Here is a 21,714-nt window from a genome sequence, read left to right as displayed (position 1 = left end):
GAAACCTCCAGGCCCCTCCCGCTGCTGTGCAACGCGCCAACCCGCTCCCGGCGCCTTGGTTCTGGCCGCGGCCCCAGTCCCAATCCAACATCCACGCGAACCCCAGGCACAGAGGCCCGGATCTACCTCGGCCAGCACTCACCTGGACCGGCCCAGCCCGATGCCCAGCACCCGCCTCCGCTTTCTTTCTCAGGCCCCAGCCCTGCTCCTCAAATCCTGTCTCCAAACCCCACCCCACCTTATTCCACCGGTCACCCTCGGGTGCTCCTAATCCCAACCTTGCGAGCTCAGGCCCCGCCCCTCCGCCACACCCAATCCAGGGCCAGGCCTCTCCTGTCCCTCAGGCCCCACCCCCACGTCTCACCCAATCCAGGCGCAGGCCTCTCCCCAGGCCCCGCCCCACCTCCCCGCCCACCGTACCGGCCTTGAAGCTGAGCTCATCCTGTTCCTGGCCGTCATAGTCGTACAGCGCTCGCACTCGGACCCCCTTGGCGTCGTCTTCGAAGGGGTTGGCGCCTCCGTTGGCCTCATTGCCCCCAAACGGGTTTCCGCTCTCGTCGTCCGACCACTCTGTGGCGTAAGGCTGACCTCTGTCGTAGCTGCTGACGCTGAGATGCGGAGGGAAGACCCCTCAAGGGCGGCCCCAGCCCCAGCCCTGGGGCCGCTGCCCCTCACCTGGGCGCGGCCCCCGGTACTGGCAGGATTGCTGGAGCAGGGGGCCCGGACCCTCAGGTCAGCTCTGAACAGAAGGCAGGGCCGTCTGCATCATGTCAGCTCTTCAAACTCCGGGGCCTCACCTGCCGCGGTCCCCCGCCTGGGACGTGCACTCCACCGCCCCGGCGGCGTTGCTCAGCGCCGCCCCCTCCACCTTCTTGGGCTGCTTTTCCTTCTTGGCGGTGGTGTGGGGCAGATCTGGGTTCCACTCCTGGTGGGGGCAGGAAGCAGGCGACTTGGGGGCTGTACCCCGAGGCCCTCGCCCGCTCCTTCGGGGTCCCCGCCCCCTCCCCACAAGACCTCACCTCGAACTGGGGCCAGTTCATGGGCATGCCGGGGCCGCTGGTGCTTCGGAACCATCGGAGGTCCTCCTGGGCGTCGGCCCCGCGGATGGCCTGCTCCAGCTCGCGGTACACATGCATGTAGCTGCGCTCGGACGCGGAGTAGAGGGCGCGGGGTCACCAGGGGCGCCTCTCATCCCATTCGCATGACGCAGGCAGGATGCGCAGTGGGCTCCCCGCCGCACCCCACCTCGGCCACTCGCCCCGCCCCGCCGCACACGCGTTTCTTGGGTGCCCAGGAGCGCAGCGCACACCCCGCACCCAGGCAGCCTCTTCTGCCCCCAGGCCTGGGCCCGATGCCTGCACACCGGCTCCCCCTGCTGGCTGTGCCCGCCGTGCCGGGTACCTGCTGTTCTCCGCCAGGTTGAGGTGACGCTTGATGTCCAGCAGGACCTCCTTGAGGAAGACCAGCCGCTTTTCCTCAAACTGCTGGCACTGCTCAAACACCTGCTCCATGCTCTCCATGTACTGGGGCGTGTTCTTGCCCACGTCGTCCAGCACCTTCTCGTACTTCTCCTGAGTCTGAGGGCGCAGTGAGGCGGTGAGACCCTGCGGGCCACGGCTCCGCCCCTCCCACCCCGGTCCGCGCCCCAGCCACGCCCCCTTTCCGCGGGACCTTCTGCACATCCTGTTTGCATTTGTCCACTTTGTCCTGCAGCTTCTTCTGCTGCTCCGGCGTGACCGACTGCTCGCCCTTGCTGTTCATCTCCCTCGTCAGGGCCAGCTTCTCCTCCTTGCAGGCCAGGTGGTACGCCTTCTTGGCTGCCTCCAGCTGTGGGAGGGCGGGGCACGCGAGGGTCCCACTCGTGAGCAGGACATCTGCGGTCACTCAGCCTCGGCGCCGCCGCCTGCCTGCTCACCCCGGGGGATGGGCGGGCACAGGGGCTGCGTGCGGGCTGCCAGGCAGGGCACCCACTTCCATGGATCTCCTGGCCGGCCGACCCGACACGCCCTGCTGGTACCTCCGGGGACAAAGCCCCTTCTCCCTGCGTCCCCGCCCGGGGGTGCTGTCTGCCCTCGGCCGGCCGCCCCCTCTGGGAGGTGGCGCTGCGCAGTGGCCCCCGGCCCGGCCCCAGGGCGCCGTGCCCGTGTCACCTCCTTCATCTTCTTGGCCCAGGGCTTCTGGGCCTTTCGGAAGCCGTCCTCGGCCTCCTTGGTCTCCTTGAAGCCGCCCATGATCTGCTTGTGGTAGGCGTCCTTCTGCCAGTTCTTGACCTTCTCCAGGTCCTCACTCAGCAGGCTGTTCTTCACCTCCTGGTGCAGCTCGCTCACCTTATCCGCCTCTGTCATGATGGCGCCCCAGGCCCGCTCCAGGCTGCCGTACTGCGGGCCTGGGGCGGCGGAAGCCGGTCACAGCGACCCCTGCCCTCCGCAGAGCTCGCCCCCACCTCTATCCTCCCTCCAGGGCCCCAGCCGCCACCTCTGGGAAGCCGCCTCCCCTACTCCGCATCGCCGCCCTCACCGTGGGGGCCCCGGGCCTGCCTGGGTCCCCAGATTCTCCCCAGCCTGGCCCAGCTCCCGGACTCGAACTCGCTACATCACCCGGGGTGAACTTGAACTAGTGCTCCTGCCTCAGCTTCCTGAGCGCTGGGGTCACAAGCGTGTCCCACCACGCCTGTGACTTAAAAGCCTACCTGAAGGGGAAGCAGCCCCCAGAGGCCCCGTGGCTACAGGAAACAGGGCGCTCAGGAGGCACCGCCCGGCCGCGGGGCGGGTGGGGACTGGGGCTCCCCGGGGACCAGGAGGCACCTTTCTCGATGAGCTGGCGCCAGCGCTTGGCCCAGTCGGTGAGCTGCTGCGCGTACGCCTTCTCGATCTTGGCGCGCTCCTGCACGCAGCTCATCAGGTCGTTGCACAGGCGGTGGCCGTCGTCAATGCGCTTCACCGTGCGCTTGTAGTTCCCCACCTGGCGGCCGCAGCGCGCGTCACTCCGCGCTCCCGAGCACGGCCTGCAGGGGGCGCTCGCGCCGCTCCACGACTCCCGACCCCTCCCTCTTGGGGCGCCCAGCACCCCGCGCCGCGCCAGGCGCCCCCATTTCTGCGCACCCTCTTCCCACTTCAGACATCACCTCCTCGCCGCCACGAAATGGGGAGTTTTATAATTTGGACTTGGGCTACAATGAATTATTCATGCTGTTCTCGAGCGCTAAGCCCATTATATTTATACAGAGTCGCAGAAGCGTCGAGTTGAGCTGCAGATTCTTGACACAATATTATGTTTTGTAGACATCTCATTAAACACTTATTAATTTAGGTCTGGCAGTTTCTGTTTAGGATTTCAGGAGCCAATAACGATTTTTCTCCCCTAGGTCTCAAATCCTTCCGGAAGTTTCCGAAATGCTGCCTTCTAGTCTTGCCTGGACCCATAAGGTGGCCGCTAGCCCCCTCCCCAAGCCCCCTGCAAGCCTCAGTGTCCAATGCTCCAGTCCCAGAATGGGGGCTGGAAACAGCTACGAAAGGCTGCAGAAACTGCAAGGCGCTGAGCCAGCCTGTGTGAAGGGCCGGGAGCTGCACCGGAAGGGCCTGCAGCTACACTGTGAAATGTCACAGCGTCTCTCCGGGGACAGCCCTGGGGGCGAAGGGGCTCTGGGTGGTAGTCTTATCCCACTTCTGGCGGACACTGGGGCTTTGGAGGGGCTGAGGAGTTGCAGATCAAGGGCTGCGAGGGGGGCTGCAGCACCCCAGCCTCACCTCCCAGAAGCTGTCTGTGGTCTCCTCCGGAGCCAGCGAGGCCTCATCGTAGGAGCCGGACATGGTGTGGCCGAGGGGTGCCGGGCCGGGATGCAGCTGCAGTCAGTGGGCTCGGGGGCTCAGGCGCTGGGAGGCAGGAGAGACTGTGAGGGGTCCCAGCCCACTCCGCCCGAGCCTCGGGCCGTGGAGGAGGAGCCTCCCGCTGGGATGGGCCTTGTGCCATGGGGGCTTGGAACCCTAGGGTGACCCCAGGATTCAGCCTGCAGCACGTGTGCCCTGGGGCCTGGTACCGACCCTGAGCGCCCCCACCCTCGCTTGGGTAGCTGAGTCTGGAAAGCTCCTGGGTCCCACAGCTCCCCAAAGCCAGTGGTCAGGGCCCCTGGCTGGCTGCTCCTCAACTCTGCTGCCCCAGAAGGAACCCTCTCTGCCCCTCAGCTGGCTCACTTTGACCCAGCCCTCCAATCTGTGCAGCGTGTGGGTGGCTGTGCCTGCCCTGCTTCTGTCAGCTGGCACTGAGGTTCTCCAATCTAGGGCACTCGCCCCCGGGCCTGGGGCCACTCCCGCCCTCCCCACTAGGACACACGGTGGCTCTGGCCAAGAGGGCTCAATAGCCGAGACAAGGCACAGGGGCAGCCGAGCCGAGCCAGGCCTGACCCGGTGGGTGCTGTCCACCTCCAGCTGGCTCTGGGGCTCACCCCAGCAGGGCACTGTGAGGCCTGAGAGATTCAGCCCAACTGGGGGACCCAAGGACCCCCGTCCCTTCCTGGGATGGCTCAGGGCAGGTGGGACGCAGGTGCGGTGGACACTGCCCCAGCCCCACGCTGCTGTGTGAGCACTTGAACCCCTGTGCCCTCTCTGGGCGTCCTGGGAAGCAAGCGGAGGACATGAGAGTACAGTGGTGCCCACTCCAGCCCCTCAGGCTCAGCAGACAGGCAGCGGGAGCCTGTGAGGCCCGGGGCTGCCCGGCCTCCAGTGCCCCGCCACACCCGGGCAGGTGGTGGCCAGCGCTGGCCACATGCTCTGCTCCTCCTGGATGGCCTCCGTGCTGTCACCGAGGGGTGTGCCACCAGGAGTCCAGCCTGACACGGCAGCACCTGGCGCTCCCCAGGGACAGGCCTGACTTTTCCCAGTAGGGGTGAGGCCACTCCCCACCACGAAAGCCCTTTATCATTCACAGTAGCAGCTGGCGTTCACAGAGCACATCACAATCCTAGGTCTTTCTTTTTTTTCTTTGTCTCTTTTGATAGTACTAGGGTTGAACCACTGAGTCCCTACCCTTTTCATTTTTTAAATTTTTTGGTACCAGGCATCAAACTGGGGACCTTGCGCTTTCCAGGCAGGTGGTGGAACCACTCAGCTAAATTTCCAACACCATTTTTTTTGGTACCGGGGATCGAACTCAGGTCCTTGCGCCTGCACAGCAGGCGGCCAAACCACTGAGCTAAATCCCTGGCCCCTCCCAACGCCATTTTTAAAAATTTTAAGATAAGGTCTCACTAAGCTGTCCAGGCTGGGCTCACACTTGCCATCCTCCTGCCTCAGCCTCCCAGAGCGCTGGGATTATAGGTGTGGGCACCTTGCCCAGCTCCAATCCTATGCCTCAACTCAAGTCGCCCTCATGCCAACCCTACGCCTGTCCTCCACACTGAGGATGAGAGCCCACAGGCCGGGGACACCACTGGGCCAGGCCCGCCCAGGTGCTGTGGCCCCGGCCAGCCTGTCAGGACATGGCCCGGAGCCAGTGTCTCGTGAGCCTGGAACTACGGTGCTCCCAGCCCTCCGAGTCCAGCCGCCTGCCCCACACCCTGCGCGAAGCCCCTCACATGAGCCAACGTGAGCAGCAGCACAGCGGCCTCTCCCATCTCCGTCGGCCCCTGGAGAGCCCCAACCCACAGCCCCAGATACTTGGGGCGCCTCCTCCCCAACTCTGCTGCCACCACAGAAGGCAGCATGGGCACTGCCCTCAGCCACCACCAGCTGCTGTAGATGCTCTTCATCTTCATTTCCAGGTGGGGAAACTGAGGCACGGGGCCATGAAGACAGCACAGCCAGGGCGTCCCAGTGGTAAATGGTAGAACTGGGTGGGATTTGGTCTTCTCAGCAGCCACAGCCCACACGGCCAAGTCCCCTCCTTGCCTCATCCCCTAGGACCCCAAAGGCCTGATGGTGCGCACCTATAACCCCAGCATTCAGGAGGCTGAGACAGGAGGATCGCCAGTTGGGAGCCAGGCTGGGCTACACAGTGAGACCCTGTATGAGCACCACTTCCCCCTGGGCCATGAGTCCTGGTCTGTGGAACACGCCGGCCCTGGATTTAAATGGTGGCACAGGCCCTTGGGTGGATGGGCCAGGCCCAGCAGCCAGGAGCCTCCCAGGACATCTGCCCTCTGCTCCCTGCCAGCCCTGTAGCTAGTGGCAGGTGGCTGTCCCCTCGCAGAGCCAGAACCCCATGGAGGGAGTCGAGTTCCACCTGGCCGTGCTTCTGGGCCTGCCAGGCACAACCTCCACTCCTGCTCCAACCTTAGGACCTCTCTCTACCACCTCGGAAGCAGCCACCCACTGTGCGCTGCTCTCCAGCTCGCTCCCAACCTGGCACGACCTGGAGCTGGGCGGTGACTTCCGGTTCTACAGACGGGCATGAGAGACCCGCAGAGGGCAAATACTTGACCTGGGTCACATGGCAGGCGGAGGCTGAACTGGATGGATCTGTGTCCTCCCTGCCCTCTTCCCCGAGTGCTGGGGCCTGGGCCCTCCCCGGCCTGGGCTGCCCGAATCCTCCCACCACTCACTCTCCCGCCAGTTCTTGCTTCCCTTCCAGGGCGGCCCAGACCCCTCTCCAAGCCCTCCCTGTGTCCCCAGACCTCGCCTGTCCCACCTGTGCCCGTCCATCACCCTGTACCCTGAGCCAGAACCCCCCATCAGCATGGGTGTCAAGGGTGGAGGTGCGGCCAGAGACCCGGCTCAAATCCCAGCCCTGCCACTTCCTGGCCTGGGGCCTGGCAACTTATTTAACCTCCGTGTGCCCTAGTCGCCTCACCTTCGGAGTGGGGAGTGGGAGTGCTGGCCCCGTGGCCTGGGAGGAGCCGCCCCCATTATCCGGGACGCAGAGGGCTCAGCTCTCCTGTGAGCCTCAGTGACGCCCACAGTGACCCTCACCTGGAGCACCCAGCCCCCCTCCAGCTGCTCTGACCCAGGGCCCCTCAGGAATGACTGGTGCGGGTGAGGGGCAGAGAGGGTGAGGGCACTCGTGGGCAGGGAGGTGGCCCTGGGGTCCCGGGGCATAGGGGCGGGAGAAGCACCCACAGCTGCCGCTCAGATGGGCCTGGCCTGGCCTCAGGGCCCCAGGCCACCACCCCCTGCTCTGCCCTTGCGCCCGGGCCCTGCTCTCCTCTAAAACTCACCCCAGGCTCCCCATCCCAAGCCGGGTAGCCGAGGCAGCCCACAGGCTTCAGGGAGGCCCAGAGGAGGGGTTGCCGGGCTGCGGTGCCAACCCTCATGGGGCAGGCACCAGCCACCCCCTTGGGGACAGCGCCGACAGGGGCAGGGTGGGGGCAGTGGGGTGGGGAGTCCCCCCCCCCCGGCAGAGGTCTGGGGACAAAGAGGGGACCGGGCCACCTAGCCTGAGGCGCCGCCCTCCACCCAGGGCCCTAGCGGGTTCCCCTCAGGCCCCCTCGAGGCCCACAGCACCCAGCACCCTGAGCTGCCCTCCCACCTGCTTCTTCCCCTGCTGCGGTCGCTGCAGACCTGGTCCCCAAGAAACACGGCTCTGTCTGGAGGTGGCTTCCGGGGTCCCAATAGGACACACAAGGCTGGGGAGGCAGGCAACCCAGGCAGACCTGGCCTAGAGCACTGAGCAGGACAGAAAACGCCCTGTCCTTGTGGAGCTCACGTTCTAAAGGGGCTGCACAAGGAAGTAAACAATAAAGTGTGCTGGAGGTGATGGGGTATGGATTAAAACAAGGCAGGGAAGAGGACAGGGAGGGATGGTAGGGCTTGGGGAAGGTGCTATGTAGCCACACAGTGTATCTAGCCAGAGGGCACAGCCAGTGCAAAGGTCCTGGGGCAGGGGTCTGGCTGCCACAGTTGAAGACCAGCAGCACTGAGGGACAAGGGGAGAAGGGAGTCGTGTGGCTGGGGCAGACGGAGTGAGGGAAGGGAGGCTGGGAGGTGTGGGTGGAATGAGGCCGAAGGCGCCATAACCTGGACCTTGTGGGGCTGAGGGAGGCCCTGACTTTCTCCCAGGGAGATGGGAGACAGTCCAAGGCCCAAGGAGAGGTGGGGTGTCATCTGGCCTCTGTCTCAGGCTCCCAGCTGCTGGGGGCAGAGCAGCCTAGGGGGAGGAGCAGGCAGGGAAGCTGTCACAGGCGGCTGCTGGAGAGGTGGAAATGCAGGGAGGGTGAGCAGGGGTTGGGCCTGGCGCCGCTGCCCCAGACCCCACAGGGCCTTGGATACAAGGGGGGGCGGGCATCACCCACAAAGAGCCTCCCTGTCCCCAGCCCCACCCCCAGCTCCACCCCCTGACTTGAGGCAGCTGCTGGGGAGCCTGGGCCCCCGCTCACTGTGCCCTAAGTGGGGGTCGGGGCGGGAGGTCTTTCCAGTGGGCCAGTTGGGTGGGAACTGAGGGAGGGTGCAGACAGCAAGCAGACAGACCCTGTGGGGGCGGAGCAGGGGAGGGGGCAGAGGGTCAGGGCGCAGAGGGCGTCCCGCTGGGCACAGCTGCACCTGAGCCCCACTCCCCCTCCGGGCCCTGGACCTAAGCGCAGCCCCTGTGCCCGGCCCCAGCAGACGCACCCAACATCTGCAGAAACCGACCAGGCCAGCACAAGATCCTCCCTCGCCCCCCGTGCCCCCACTGAAGGCCAGGCCTGAAGCACGCAGCTACCTCTGCCGGGGCTGGGTGTCGGCAGGCAGGGCAGGGCCTTCGGCCCCCCAGGCGCGCCCCTCACGCTGCCACCCCTGCCCACGAGGGCCTCAGCCCAGACGGCAAACCCGGGCCACTCGCCGCGAGCCCGGCCCGTCCTTGCCCCTCTCGGCCTCTCCGCAGTGCCCAGCTCCCCGTGGCAGCGCAGAGTGGGTCCCTAGGAGCAATGCAGCACGGGGACCGCGGGGGGGGCAGCCCCGCACCCGACCGCAGCCGGGCTCGGCGGGAGCGCGCAGGCGTCCTGGGGGGAGGTCTGGGCGCGGAACTGGCAGCCCGAGGGGGGGGTCTCGGCGGTGCTCGGTCAGGAGGTCGCTCCGGCCTCGGGGCTGGGAGGCGCTGTCCGTCCTGGGGCAGAGCCTCCCCGGGCCCAGAGGGGTGACATTCCCGTCGCCTGCCACCCTCAGGCCGGCTCAGCCCGGGAAAGGGGTGCCCGGCCCGCACCCCCAGTCAGGGCGGCTCGCGCAGAACCCAGGACCCGCAGCCGCAGCGGGAGGCGCACGGCAGGAAGGCGACGCAGGGCAGTGCGCCGGAGGTGCCCGGGCGCTCTGGGGACCCCGGGGCGCGCCTACCTCGGCCGGAGCTGCCGGCCGCGCTCCCTCTGCACCGTGGAGGCGGCGGCGCGCGGGGACCTGGCGCCGGGCTGGGGGCTGCGCGCTCCGGGGTCCCCTTGCCGGCGCGCTCGGAAAGCAGCGGCGCCAGAGCCGCAGGAGCCCGCTCCCCGCCCCCACGCCGCCGCCTCCCCTCCCGCCTCCTTCCAGCCACCCACCTCCTTCTTCTCGTTTCCATGGCAACCGTGCAATGCTCGGCGCCAGCAGCCTCTCTCCGCCGACGGCAGGGGGCGCCCGCATCCACAAGGGCGCGCGTGCCTCACGGCACAGACTGGCTTGGCCCGCTCCACCCGGGAGGTCCTGCCCTGGGCCTTTCCTCTCTTCCTCCCCAAGAGCTGGCCTCTGGCTTCCCTCCCAACACCTCTGCCATGCACCTCCCTCGGTCCTGACGTCTCACCGAGAGCTGCTCCGTAAGACATTTCTATTTGCTACATCTTTTTTTACTTTCTGGTCTAGAGAGTCTGAATTTTTCCGGGGCCAGGGTGAGCGCGAGATGTCCACCCACGATCTCCTGCCGCGAAAGTTCACGCCCATTTAACAGATCGGATCTGAGGCCCCAGGTTGTAAAACAAGGCTCAGCACCCGGGTTCCTGGGCTGGCTGCTGGCCCTGTGACTCCAAGTCCAGGGTCCTCTCAAGGCCACGGCTGCTGCACGTCCCCCACGGCCCATCAGCACCGTGTGGCTCATGTGTGATCATGTGCACCAAAGTGTGCACCGTGTGCACCCTCGGCACACTTACAAACACCCGTTACGGCCGGGGATTTAGCTCAGTGGTTCTGGTGCCTGCTGCGCAAGCGCAAGGTCCCAAGTTCGATCCCCAGTACCAAAAATAAAAAAAACAACCACCCATTACATTTGCCCACAGGCTTTTCTATGAGTGTGTCTGCCTACACGTGCACACACGTGTGACACTGATATACACATGCATGCACTTCTACATGGATCCAAAACACACACACACACACACACACACACACACGAGAGCCTGTGGTATACACACAAGCCCAGCACCCCACCCTCCCCTCCCCCAGGGACTCAGAAGTAGGAATAAAGGGTCCCAGCTGGGGCTTGAGGGAGGAGCTGCTTCCAGGAGAAAGCATCCCTGAACGCCGTCCCCTTCTCTGGTCTTGCAGGATCGCTGGCAGTCACAGCAGCCTTGCATGGTGAGGCGGTAGGACCTTAGGAAACAGACCAGAAACTGGCTGATTTTCCCAAGGTGGTGTGAGTATAGGGCTGGGCTGGGGTTTGAACCCTGTGCTGGTCCAGCTTTTCTGTTCTCCACATAGATCCCACTATGAAAGATCTAAGCCAGGTGTGGCAGTGCTCGTCTGTGATCCCAGCACTCTAAGAGGCTGAGGCAGGAAGATGGCGAGTTGGAGCCCAGCCTGGGCAATTTAGGGATTTGGGGAGGCCTGGTCTCAAAGAAATAAAACCTGGGGTGTGGATGCAGCTCAGTGTGAAGGCCCTGGATATGATCTTGAGTCCTGGAGAACGAATGAAGGTTCCCCTAGCAGAGGCTCCCAGGAGAGGGAGGGGGCCTGGGCTGGGACCGGAGGGATTGGATTCCCCGATGCTGTAAGTAGAGCCCCTGCCCACCTGCCAGCCCCCCGGCCCAGATCGCCTTTCTCCCAAGAGTGGTTCCATCCGGTGACACCAAAGACAGCTGTCCCCACTTGCGTGAGCCCGACCCCGGCCCATCTGCTGCCTGGCAGACCCCGAGTCCGGCCCTCCCACACTCAGGTTCCAGACAGGCTGTGGGGAAAGCTGACCCCTCCTGTCTCTTCTCCCAGGCTCCAAGAGCTTCTGCCACTCTGTCCCCGCCACCAGCCTAATCTGGCCGCGGATGCTGCTGGGCCACCCCTGAGCTGGCCCAGCCTCAGCCCCGTGCCCAGCCTACAAATGCAGAGGGCGTCCTGCCCAGGCCACAGACAGAGGCCCTGTGCCCCAGCCTTCACTCCCCTCCCCCGATCCCCCAGCCTGGGCTGCCCGCCCCTCAGCTGCTGCTTTGCATCCCATTTGCATATTCCCGTGACTGTCAAGATGCCAGAATCCTCCCTACCTGGCCTTGTGTGCCGGGCAAGCTGTACAGCTCGGGAGGAAGAAAGCGGAAGGCTGCAGGAGGATCTGTGCAGGGCTGGCCATGAGTGTGGACACTGCAGGTGGGAGGCGCAGAAGAAGAAAGCGTCCAGACCTTCAACGAGCACCTGCTACGCCCAGGCAGCGTGCACAGTGCTTGTTTTTCACAATGAACCATTTTACAGGTGTGGAAACTGAGGCTCAGAGCAGTTAAGGCCTCACTGCCCAGTCTGGGTCTGAGGCTGGGGCTTAGCTCAGTGGGAGAATAGCTGTGTAAGTGCATGAGTGCCTGGGTTCCATCCCCAGCACCACAAAAAAGAATAAAGAGCCTGAATCCTGGGCCCAGCAACCTGGGCAGCATCTGTTAAGTGGCAAGAAATGCAGACTCTCGGTGTCACCCCAACATCCTGCATCAGAGCCTGCTTTTCCAATCCCAAGAGATTCCAGGATGAGAAGCACTTGGTTAGGAGGCTCCTCCTGTAACACGGATGGATGATGAGGCTGGTGTTGGCCCTGGCAAGTGACTCAGCCCCACGCCATCTTCATTGCCTTTAGTGAGCATTTTCTGAGAACCTGCTATGTGTGGCATCACCCTGAGGGTTGGGGGACACTGCAGATGATCAGTCAGACCAGCTACAACCTCGTGGGTGATGCCTGCCAAAGGGGACACACAAGAAACGATGTAAGTGAAAGGGCCAGTCAGTGCTACCAAGAAAAATCATGTGGCTTTAAGAACCACAGTATGCGTGGGAAGTCATTGTGTCACCCTTCTTTTGAAGAAGTGACATTTGAACAGAAATCTAAATGAAGGTTAGAAAGGGACATGTTAGATGATTTTAGGGAAGAGAGTTTCTGGCAGAAGGAACAAGGCAAGTATCCCAAGGTATGAGTAAGTCTGGGATCACTGAAAAGACCTCAAAACTGAATGGATGGATGGATGGATGGATGGACGGAGAGATGGATGGATGGATGGATAGATGGATGGATGGACAGATGGATGGATGGATGGGCAGATGGGTGGGTAAGTGGTGGATGGATGGACAGATGGATGGGTGGGTGGATGGGTAGATGGATGGATGGGTGGGCAGATGGATGTCGATGGATGGGTAGATGGGTGGGTAGGTGGTAGATGGGCAGGTGGATGGGTAGGTGGTGGATGGATGGATGGGCAGATGGGTGGGTAGGTAGTGGATGGATGGACAACGGACAGATGGATGGATGGATGGGCAGATGGGTGGGTAGATGGTAGATGGATGGATGATGGGTGTGTGGATGGGTGGATGGATGGATGGGCAGATGAATGTGGATAGATGGGCAGATGGGCAGATGGATGGATAGATGGGTGGGTGGATGGATGGATGGATGGATGGGTGGATGGGCAGATGGGTGGGTAGGTGGTAGGTGGCAGGTAGAGTAAGCCAGAGAGAGAGGAAGTCAGTAAGGCAGTGTAAAGAAGAGGGAGACAGGGACTGGATCCTGTAGGTGAGGACTCAGGATTTATTCTAAGGATGAAGGGAAGCTGGTGGTATTTTTTTTAGCTCGCTGGAAAGGCTCAATGGCAGAATGGAAATAAGAGGGGAAAAAAATCAGTGAACTTGGAGATAGAACAATAGAAATAAACCAATCTGAACAACAGAGAGAAAATGGACTGGAAAAACATGGAGTCTTGGGAAGTCACGGGACTGTAACAGAAGAACTGTCATTTGTGTTCTCAGAGTCCAAGAAGGAGGAGAAAGAGTGGGGTCGGCCAAAGCATCCCCAAGGAACTACTTTGAATTTTAAAAAACCCTACATTCGACAAAAAGACAACAGATTTAAGAAGTGTGTGGGCTCTAAACAGGGGAAAACCAAAGAAATTCATGCCCAGGCACGTGGTCAAACTCCTGAAAACTCAAAGACAATGAAAAACTCTTGAAATCAGAGAGAGAGAATAACATTTTATCAAAAGGGGAAAATGGATGACAGCAGATTTCTCACCTGGAACTATGGCAGCCAGAAAGTAGTGGCACTGCTGAAGGAAAACAGAAAAGAAGCCGAGGAGCAGGTCCCTGGTGAAGGTCACTAAGGAATGGTCCTCAGCAGACCCCCTAGAAGAACGGCTGGATGAAACTCTGGAAACAGAAAGGAAATGATGAAAGAAGGAATCTCAGGATAGCGAGGAGGAGGAAAAGATGAACAGGAAGAGTAAAAATATGGGTAGGTATGATAGGTTCTCTCGGGCTTTCTGAATTACATTTGAGAGTTGAAGCCAAAATACCATCATCTGATTGATGAGCTTTACAAAGCATGCAAAGGGAGGGCCGGAGACTTAGCTCAGTGGCACTATGCCTGTCTGGCGAGTGCATGATCCTGAGTTTGATCCCTGGTACCAAAAAAAAAGAAAAAAGAAAAGAAAAAAGAAAAAAAGCATGCACAGGGGAACATTTAAGACAATTAGATTTAAATGTGGAGGGTGGAGGGATTTACAGTAGGGCAGGTTTTCTACCAAACTGAGCGTGGTGATTCCTGTAATTCCAGCACTCTGGGAGGCTGAGGCAGGAGGATCACAAGTTTAAGTCCAGCATGGGTAGCAATTTAGCAACTGCGTGAGACCTTGTCTCAAAATTTAGAAATAAAAAGGTCTGGGATGTAGCTCATGAGAAGCGCCCTGTGCTCAATCCACAGTACTGCAAAAGTCAAATAGATACATACATATATACCAGAGGAGCTAGAAGGACGGATGGATACAGATGTATAGATATAGGTACCGATAGACATATATGTGGCAATACCTAAGACAATATACACAGAGATACACTCAAAACATGCAGACAAATCCAGAACAGGCAAGTCCAATTTACAGTGGTGGACGCTGGAACAGTAGTTGGTTCCAGGGAATGCACTGGACACACACAACTCTGGCCCTTACCCTCCTGATCTGAGCACTGGTTCTCACAGGTGTGCGATCCCCTGAGTTGCACACTTAAGATGCATCATACTTCAGTTAACAAATATAAAACTAAATTATACTTCCATTAAAAAAAAAACAAGGGCTGGGGATTTCGCTCAGTGGCACTGCACCTACCTGGAAAGCACAAGGTCCTGAGTTTGATCCCCGGTACAGAAAAACAAAACAAAGCTGGCGTAGTGATGTGTGACTTTACGGTAATTCTGGTGCTCTGGGAGGCTGAGGGAGGAGGATTGCTAATTTGAGCCCAGCCTGGGCAATTAAGCGACTTAGCAAGACCTTATCTCCAAATTTTAAAAAAGTAAAAAGGGCTGGGGATATAGTTCAGTGCAGAAGCTCTGGGTTCAGTCTCCAATACCACACAGAAAAAAATTTTTAAATAAATTTTAAAAAGCGTTGGGTGTAACTCAGTGGTAGAGCACTCATCTAGCATGTGCAAGGCCCTGGGTTTGAGCCCCACAAGTGCAAATTAATTTAGTAATTAAAAGAAACAGAACGATTACTGCCGCAGTGCAGGCAAGCATCGATGGTGCACAGCAAATGTCGTGCTCAGGGCGCCCCCTGGAGGTGGGGCTGCAGCACTGGCCGTGGGTGGGGCGGCCGCCTCCACTTCCCGCCCTTGGGTACCTCAGGGGCCAAGGACACAGAGAACCATGGTTCTGTCTGACACCGGCAATCCGAGTCAGAGACTGAGTCGAGGGAGAGATTCCAAAATTTACTGTTTGTTTTTGCAGTGCTGGGGATGGAATCCCAGGCCTTGGACAGCCTAAACAAGCACTCTAGCAGGGAGCCACATCCCCAGCCCTTTTTTATTTTTTATTTTGAGACAGGGTCTCATTAAGTTCACGTTGCCAAGCCTGGGCTCAAATTCACAATCCTCCTGCCTCAGCCTCCCAGAGTGTGGGCCACCACACCCAGTTCAGAAGACAGACATTTAAAGACTAAATGAGAAGGATTACATAAAATATTTTGAAACAATAATGCTTGGCCTCAGGTTTAGTAACAAGGGCAGCGCCAGTCTGAGGTGGAACAGACAGTGGCCAGGCCGATGTCATCGCAGAAGAATCTTTCACACAAGGTGGTGGTTCTGGCTGGGTCTTGCCTCGATTCCTCGTTATCAGGCACACAGAGTGAGATTCCCCCTTCAGCACCTCCCGCCTCCACTTATTATTTGCTCTCAGGGCTTGGCATGAGTGACTCCATTTTGTTTCTGACCACTGCAACAACCCCCAGCCCCGGTGATTCCGGTTCACACAGTGCTTTCCTCCCGTCCCTCCCTCTGCCTGACACACAAGCTCACCAAGCAGGAAGGGAGAGAGCCTACACAAGCCCGAAGCCCCCAGCTCCTTCCATTCCAGGTGCAAAGCTGCAGGGCTCAGAAGTGCCCAAGACAGACCCCAGCAGGGACGTCTCTCTCTGATGTAGCTCAGGGCTCCAGGAGCGAGCACAATTCCCACATATGATCGCTTCCAAGTCAAGGTGGGTTCCTCCTCACACCCAAGGGACCTCTTCTGTACTTCACACCAGGAACCCACGTCTTTTCATTTTTATTTATGTATTTTTTGAGACAGGGTCTCGATATGTAGTTCAGGCTGGCCTCGAACTCGCAGCGATCCTCCTGCTTCAGCCTCTCAAGTCCTGGGATTACAGATGTGTGCCAGTACACCCTGCTCGTGGAACCTCAGGTCTTGGTAGGTTTTTGTCTACCAAATTAACACATGCTGAGAACTTCTAAAAAAGGAAAAGCACTTTGTTAATTACGGGGCAGTTTCTGATCAGTCTAGGATAACCGATTTCTCTGTATTGAATTGAAAAATTCCCACCTGAGCGGGCGAGGTTGTGCACACCTGTAATTCCAGCAGTCTGGGAGGCTGAGGTAGGAGGATCTCAAATTTGAGCCCCACCTGGGGTACATAGCTAGACTTTGTCTTTAAATTAAAGCAAAAAATAAATTTAAAGGTCTGGGAATGTAGTTCAGTGTGAAGGCCGTGGGTTCAATCCCCAGTCATGCCAAACAACAACAACAACAACAACAACAACAACAACAACAATCTCTCCTCCTCTAAGGCTTCTGTGTGCTAAGCACCCTACACAGCTACTTACTGCAAGCCAAAGGCTTCCAGGTAGCACAGGGAAAGGCAGTGTCCTCCATTACGGAACCCACAGGTGTCACGTGACTAAATGTAAATTAATCAGCATTAAATACAACTGGAAAGTCAGTTTAAAACAAATCAGTTCCTGTCTTAGTCAGCTACATTTCTTGTGCTCTTAGCCATGGGCAGCCGGTGGCCTCCAATCTGACACTGAGGTGTGGAACATTTCCACCCCACAGAAAAGCAAAGGGACAGAGAGGCCGAGGCAGGCTGCACACATGCAGCTGGAGCTGGCGTCCCAGGCCACGGAGCTGCATTTCTTGGATAAAAGAAATTGGCCCAAAGCAGTGCAAAAATAAGACTTTGGGAGGCAGCCAGCCCGTAACCCTGGCTATATTTAGAGGTGGTTAGGCTTTGATGAAACAGCATTAGCAGGAGCTCGAGCAGGTGCCAAGCTGCCTCCCCAGCCACACCGCTCCTCCAACCTCCAACCGAGGGCCCAGCCCACAGGTGTGGACATCAGACGCGGCGGTGGGGCCGGCCCCCTCAGTTGGCAGTGAGCCTTGGCTGGCGCCTCGTAGCCAGTCCTGCTCTGCCCTGGCTGAGCTGACCAGCGTCCTGACCACAGGAAGAGGGAGTGACCCAGGCTGGACCAGAGGCCATGCCTGGCATCCTGCGCTCTGGGAAGGGGCCTGAGGCAGGAGCATCCTGAATTTGAGCCCAGGCTGAGCACAACTTAGCAGGACCCTGTCTCAAAATTAAAAATAATTCTTTAAAAAAAAGGATGAGGATGCAGCTCCATAGGAAGGCCCTGGGTTCAATCCTCAGCACCAGAAAACAAAACAAAGAAGAAACAAAGTGGTAGGGGCTGGCGTGGGTGCAGCTCAGTGTGCGAGCCCCCACCCCGGGGGGTACTGTCTTCAGCCTGCGCAGCTGAGAGGCTTTGGGGAGCCAGGAGCGCCCCAGGGAGGAAGCCAAGGCACACTGCGGGGAGCCCCAACCCAGGCTGCAGCCCGGAGACCCCTGCCAGGCCACCTCCAGAGCGCCCCCTGGCGGGCAGGAACCCGGGCCATTCCAATGACCTCTGCCTCAAGGGGGGTTTCCGCACTTTTTCCCCAGGGAGCCTAGCAGCCGGCCCAGGTGAGGCCACCCAGCCAGGTTTGGGGGCTCTCCTGACCCCCTCCCGAGGCACCCCTTTGTCTCGGACATAATCATTCCTATCCGCACAGCCGGCGGTCTCTCCACTGCAGCTACAGAGGTCTTGGTAAACACTGTAATTTGCCTAGGCTGGACTTGAACTTGCAATCCTCCTGACTCAGCCTCCCGGAGCGCTGGGATTAGAGAAGTACACCATCACGCGCAGCTCCCGGGTGTTGTTTTTATTTGTTGCGGTTCTGAGAATGGAACACAGGCCTCACACATGCTAGGCAAGCACTCTACTATTCAGCTACACCCCCTAGCCTGTTTTGATTTTGCTTTTCACGTTCCCTCATGAGATTTCAATTGTTAACCCAGGTTTGGGGACTGTCCAGGGGTACAGGAAAGAACAGCTCAATATTTTTAGTTCCTTTTCTTATTTAACATTTCTAAAAACCCCAAAACCTTCTTTTGCACATCTAAACAGTCACTGGAAGAGTTCAGAGAAGAGATGTGAGTCATTCACATGTTAGTATAAACAAGTTTACTCAGCTAGCTGAGATTCTGATCGTCTGGTGCAGAGGGGAGGGTGAGAAGCAGGAGTGTTGACAGAGGAGAAAAGACTGGAGTGGAAGAGGGAGGGAAGGGAGGGGCTCCGAGAGAGCCCTGAGGAGCCTTGGCCGGAACCGCCAGACGGGAAGGTGCATCCCCACTGGGAAAACCAGAGAGAAGCTGGAGCATAGGCGAAGTCCGAGGACCAGTGCGTTGGCCGGGCCTGAGGGTTTATCAGCAATACAGGCTCAGGACCCCAGGCCTGACGGCCCAGAAACTGAGACTCGAGACTGCAGAACTCGTTTCCGGGAATTCCCTGCTGGGGGGATGGGCACGAGTGGAGCTACGAGGAAACAAGGACCGGCCTGGGGCTGGGGCGCTTGGCAGAGGTGGCTCAACTCCACCAGGAAGCAGCCCTGGAGCCTGCCCATAATCACAGTGCTCAGGAGGCTGAGGCAGGAGCATGTCAAACGGAGTCCAACCTGGGAGCAATTTGGTGAGACCCTGTCTCAAAATAAAAATGTCTGGGGACATAGCTCAGTGAAAAGGCCCTGGGTTCAATCCCCAGTGCTGCAAAAAATAAACAGGAAGGAAGGGGAAGTAGGATAAGCCAATAAAACTAGGCAAATTTGGGATCCTGACTGGGTGTGGGGGCGCACACCTGTAACCCCAGCACTCGGGAGGCTGAGGCAGGAGGATCCTCATGAGTAAAACCAGCCTGGGCTACATAGTGAGGCCCTGTCTAGAAAAAACAAATAACAATAACAACAAAAAGAAATTGGAATCCATAGCCAGGCTCAAGACTCTCTTTGCTTGTGGCTTTGCACAAATAACTGGCCTCAGTTTCCCTTCTCTCCGGGGGGCGGACACCCCAGCCCTGTGACTTCCAGTGCTGCTGAGAGGAACCAGGAGCTGAGACTGCTGGGAGACCGGGAGACGCTTCGGGGCTGAGTCTCCGTGCTGCTTCCTGTGTCCCCGAGACCCGCAGAGGCGGGGCCTGCGCAGCAGCCGGATCCCCTGTTCCCTCAGGACCCGCCCGGCTGTCTCCGTGCGCAGGATTCCTCCGCTGCCAGGATTTGGTCTGAGAGCACCCTCAGATGAGGCGCCACACACAGCCATCCCACCGGGTCCTGGGCTCCAACACGAGCACAGCAGCGGGCAGCCGGGGCGACGCCACAGGGCAACCTGGACTCTAGGACTCGCAGCGCTGTGCCACGAATGGAAAACGATTCGGTGACAGCTACTAAAGGTCGAAGCGCGGATACCTTGTTCCGGAGCACCCCACTCCTGCGGGGGGGGGGGGCGGCGGAAGTAAGCGCACTCGGCCGCCAAAACACAGGAGCACGGAGGCGCAGGGCAGCGACACTCCTGTTGGTCCCCAACAGCGCCATGTGCACCTGCGGCTGCCAGGCCGGATAAACGCTGCGCACCTGTGCCCCAGCCGCCCACCCCTGGCTGGGGCGGGGCTTTCCTGCTGGCAGCTCACACCCAGTAAGGGCGGACCCTGCCTGTGGGACCCACTGAGGCTTGAGTTAAAATAGATGCTAAACCACGTGGTGGTGCACCTCTGTAATCCCAGCCCTCCGTGGTGCCGCCGCCTGCCCCGCAAGCTCAAGGACCCGAGTTCGATCCCCGGTACCAAAAGCAACAACAACAAAAAAGGGGGCTAGAAATGCTGCTCCATGCAAAGGCCCTGGGTTCGATCCCAGTACTCAAAAATGAAAACAGACAGAAGTGTTCCCCTGTCCCCTCCCCTGTCCCCTCCCCTGTCCCTCTCACTCTCAGGGCTTGGAGCACTTCCCAGCCGCCTCCTACACATGCCTCTCAGGGGCCCGGGTACCAACTCCATCTCGGCCTCAACTGCCACCGCCAGCCCCCACCCACGGCGATGGACCGTTCACGCTGTCCTGGGTGAGCGGAGGGGGCAGCGCTGAGGCCTGAGCCTCTGCTCGGAGGCCAGGAAGCAACCGTAGGATGAAGCCCCAGCTGGCTCTGGTGGCCCTGTCACGAGGTGAACAGTGATTCATCGCTAATTGGAGGCCAGTGTGAAAGCCAAGGGCCTGCTATAAATTCTCTCCTGCAGCGGGAGGGGAGCCTGAGGATCACAGGGCAGCTTCCGGTCCCCTGTGAGTTTGCACGAAAGAGCCAAGCACCAGCCAGGCCTGTGATCCCAGAACTCGGGAGGCTGAGGCAGGAGGATCCTTGGGCATTCGAGGCCAGCCTGGGCTACATAGTGAGACTGTCTCAAAACAACAACAACAAAAAGAATCAAGCGAAGGGTACAAGAGTGACCACTTATCGAGGCAGGGCTATCATCACACTAGTGGCCAGGTCACCACAGAATGGGTGACCAGACCTGGTGTCCCCGAGGAGCCAGCAAGGACACTGCCTCTCCACACAGTCAGATGCACACAAGGGCTGTGGCCAGGGCTGAGAGCAGAAGTCAGACCCGGCACCCACTAAGGGGAGACCTGTCCCAGAGCCAGGCGCCCGCCAGCCCTGGGCAAGGGTGGGTGGCAGTGACTCCAGCAGACGTAGACGCCGTTTATGTGGACAACCGGATGTGGGGGAACAGGGGCACTGGGCACATTCTGCAGCTGCCAGGCACTGGTACCCGGGGCCCACAGGCCAGGCAGCGGGCATCTCTTCACCTGACAGAGACCCACACCAGGGCCTTGGGCTGTGGAGTGAGACTTGTCACAGTGGCCACCAGGCAGCCTCTAAAACTGCCCCTGGCAAAGGAGACATAGTCGTGGGCATGTGACACCTGGCGCCACCCAGAGCTGCAGTCCAGTGGGTGATCACAGCCTTTATTTATTTTCTATGGTGCTGGGGATGGAACCCAGGGCCTTTGCACATGCTAGGGAAGCACTCTACCATGGAGCCACACCCCCAGCTCTTCTTATTTTGACAGAGGGTCACCCTAAGTTGCCCAAGCTGCCCTCCAGTTTTTGACCCTCCTGCCTCAGCCTCCAGAGTAACAGGGATGACAGGTATGCACCGCCATGCCCAGCCGATGTCAGCTTTTGTGAGACACACCTGGTCGAGGATCTGTTATTAGCTCAGTGCTGCCTGCAGTCATAATAACGCTCTGTGTTTGTGAGCATAGACTACGGTGTTCTCCCCAGGCACAGGAGTATGCGATGTAGTACACACGTGCCTCAGCTCCATTTAGCCATTCCACCATGCACACAAACTCTGAAACCTTACCTCACACAGCATAAGTAGAAATGATTTTCACTTGCCAATTAATAATAAAAACAATAAAAAGATGCAGCTGAGGTGCAGGGGCCCTGTAAGGATGAGGCCACCTCTGGGAACCCCATCCACTGTAAATGAATCGTCCCCATTGGGTGGAATTGGAGGATCCAAGACCAGTGGATGGAAGCAGGAGCTGCCCCTTCACGTCACCCCAGCGACAAGTCTGAGCAGGTCCAGAAGCCCTGCTTCCCAAGGGGGAGACACTACCACCAGGAGCCAGCATGGCAGTCTGGGCCCTCCTCCTTGTGGTAAAACAAAAAGCTGTCCCCACCCTGGCAGGAAGCGCTCTGGCGTCCAGTGGCCCTGGCACCTCGTGGTTCCCCTTGCCTCGAGCTGATGGGAGCCGAAGCCAGAGCAGGGCACCATGTCCAG

The 21,714-nt window shown here is 59.4% G+C and overlaps 1 protein-coding gene across 5 annotated transcripts in view; it reads right to left on the bottom strand.

Moving 5' to 3' along the window:
• Positions 1 to 21,714, bottom strand: part of Pacsin1 (protein kinase C and casein kinase substrate in neurons 1) — a 38,715-nt gene that overhangs the window by 2,300 nt on the left and 14,701 nt on the right. Inside the window, exons 2-11 of one of the 5 annotated variants that reach the window (XM_087210495.1) lie at positions 13,330 to 13,463; positions 11,336 to 11,429; positions 3,747 to 3,872; positions 2,805 to 2,961; positions 2,151 to 2,386; positions 1,672 to 1,827; positions 1,402 to 1,577; positions 1,020 to 1,140; positions 798 to 925; positions 421 to 608 (exon numbers count right to left, since the gene is read on the bottom strand). In XM_087210495.1, coding sequence (XP_087066621.1) covers positions 421 to 608; positions 798 to 925; positions 1,020 to 1,140; positions 1,402 to 1,577; positions 1,672 to 1,827; positions 2,151 to 2,386; positions 2,805 to 2,961; positions 3,747 to 3,809 — 1,225 coding nt within the window. In that variant the 5' untranslated portion in view covers positions 3,810 to 3,872; positions 11,336 to 11,429; positions 13,330 to 13,463. Of the gene's footprint in view, positions 1 to 420; positions 609 to 797; positions 926 to 1,019; positions 1,141 to 1,401; positions 1,578 to 1,671; positions 1,828 to 2,150; positions 2,387 to 2,804; positions 2,962 to 3,746; positions 3,873 to 7,458; positions 7,605 to 9,236; positions 9,394 to 9,433; positions 9,609 to 11,335; positions 11,430 to 13,329; positions 13,464 to 21,714 lie in introns of those variants that run through there. The other 4 variants (XM_004846743.4, XM_004846744.3, XM_004846740.4 and 1 more) reach the window with 4 other exon arrangements.

The sequence above is a fragment of the Heterocephalus glaber genome, unplaced genomic scaffold (assembly GCF_053883595.1).
Source record: "Heterocephalus glaber isolate CG9 unplaced genomic scaffold, H.glaber_assembly_v1.0 deba00001141, whole genome shotgun sequence".
NCBI classification, from domain to species: Eukaryota; Metazoa; Chordata; class Mammalia; order Rodentia; family Bathyergidae; genus Heterocephalus; species Heterocephalus glaber.
The sequence above is the reverse complement of the archived record's forward strand: the minus strand, read 5'-3'. Positions and strand labels throughout refer to the sequence as shown.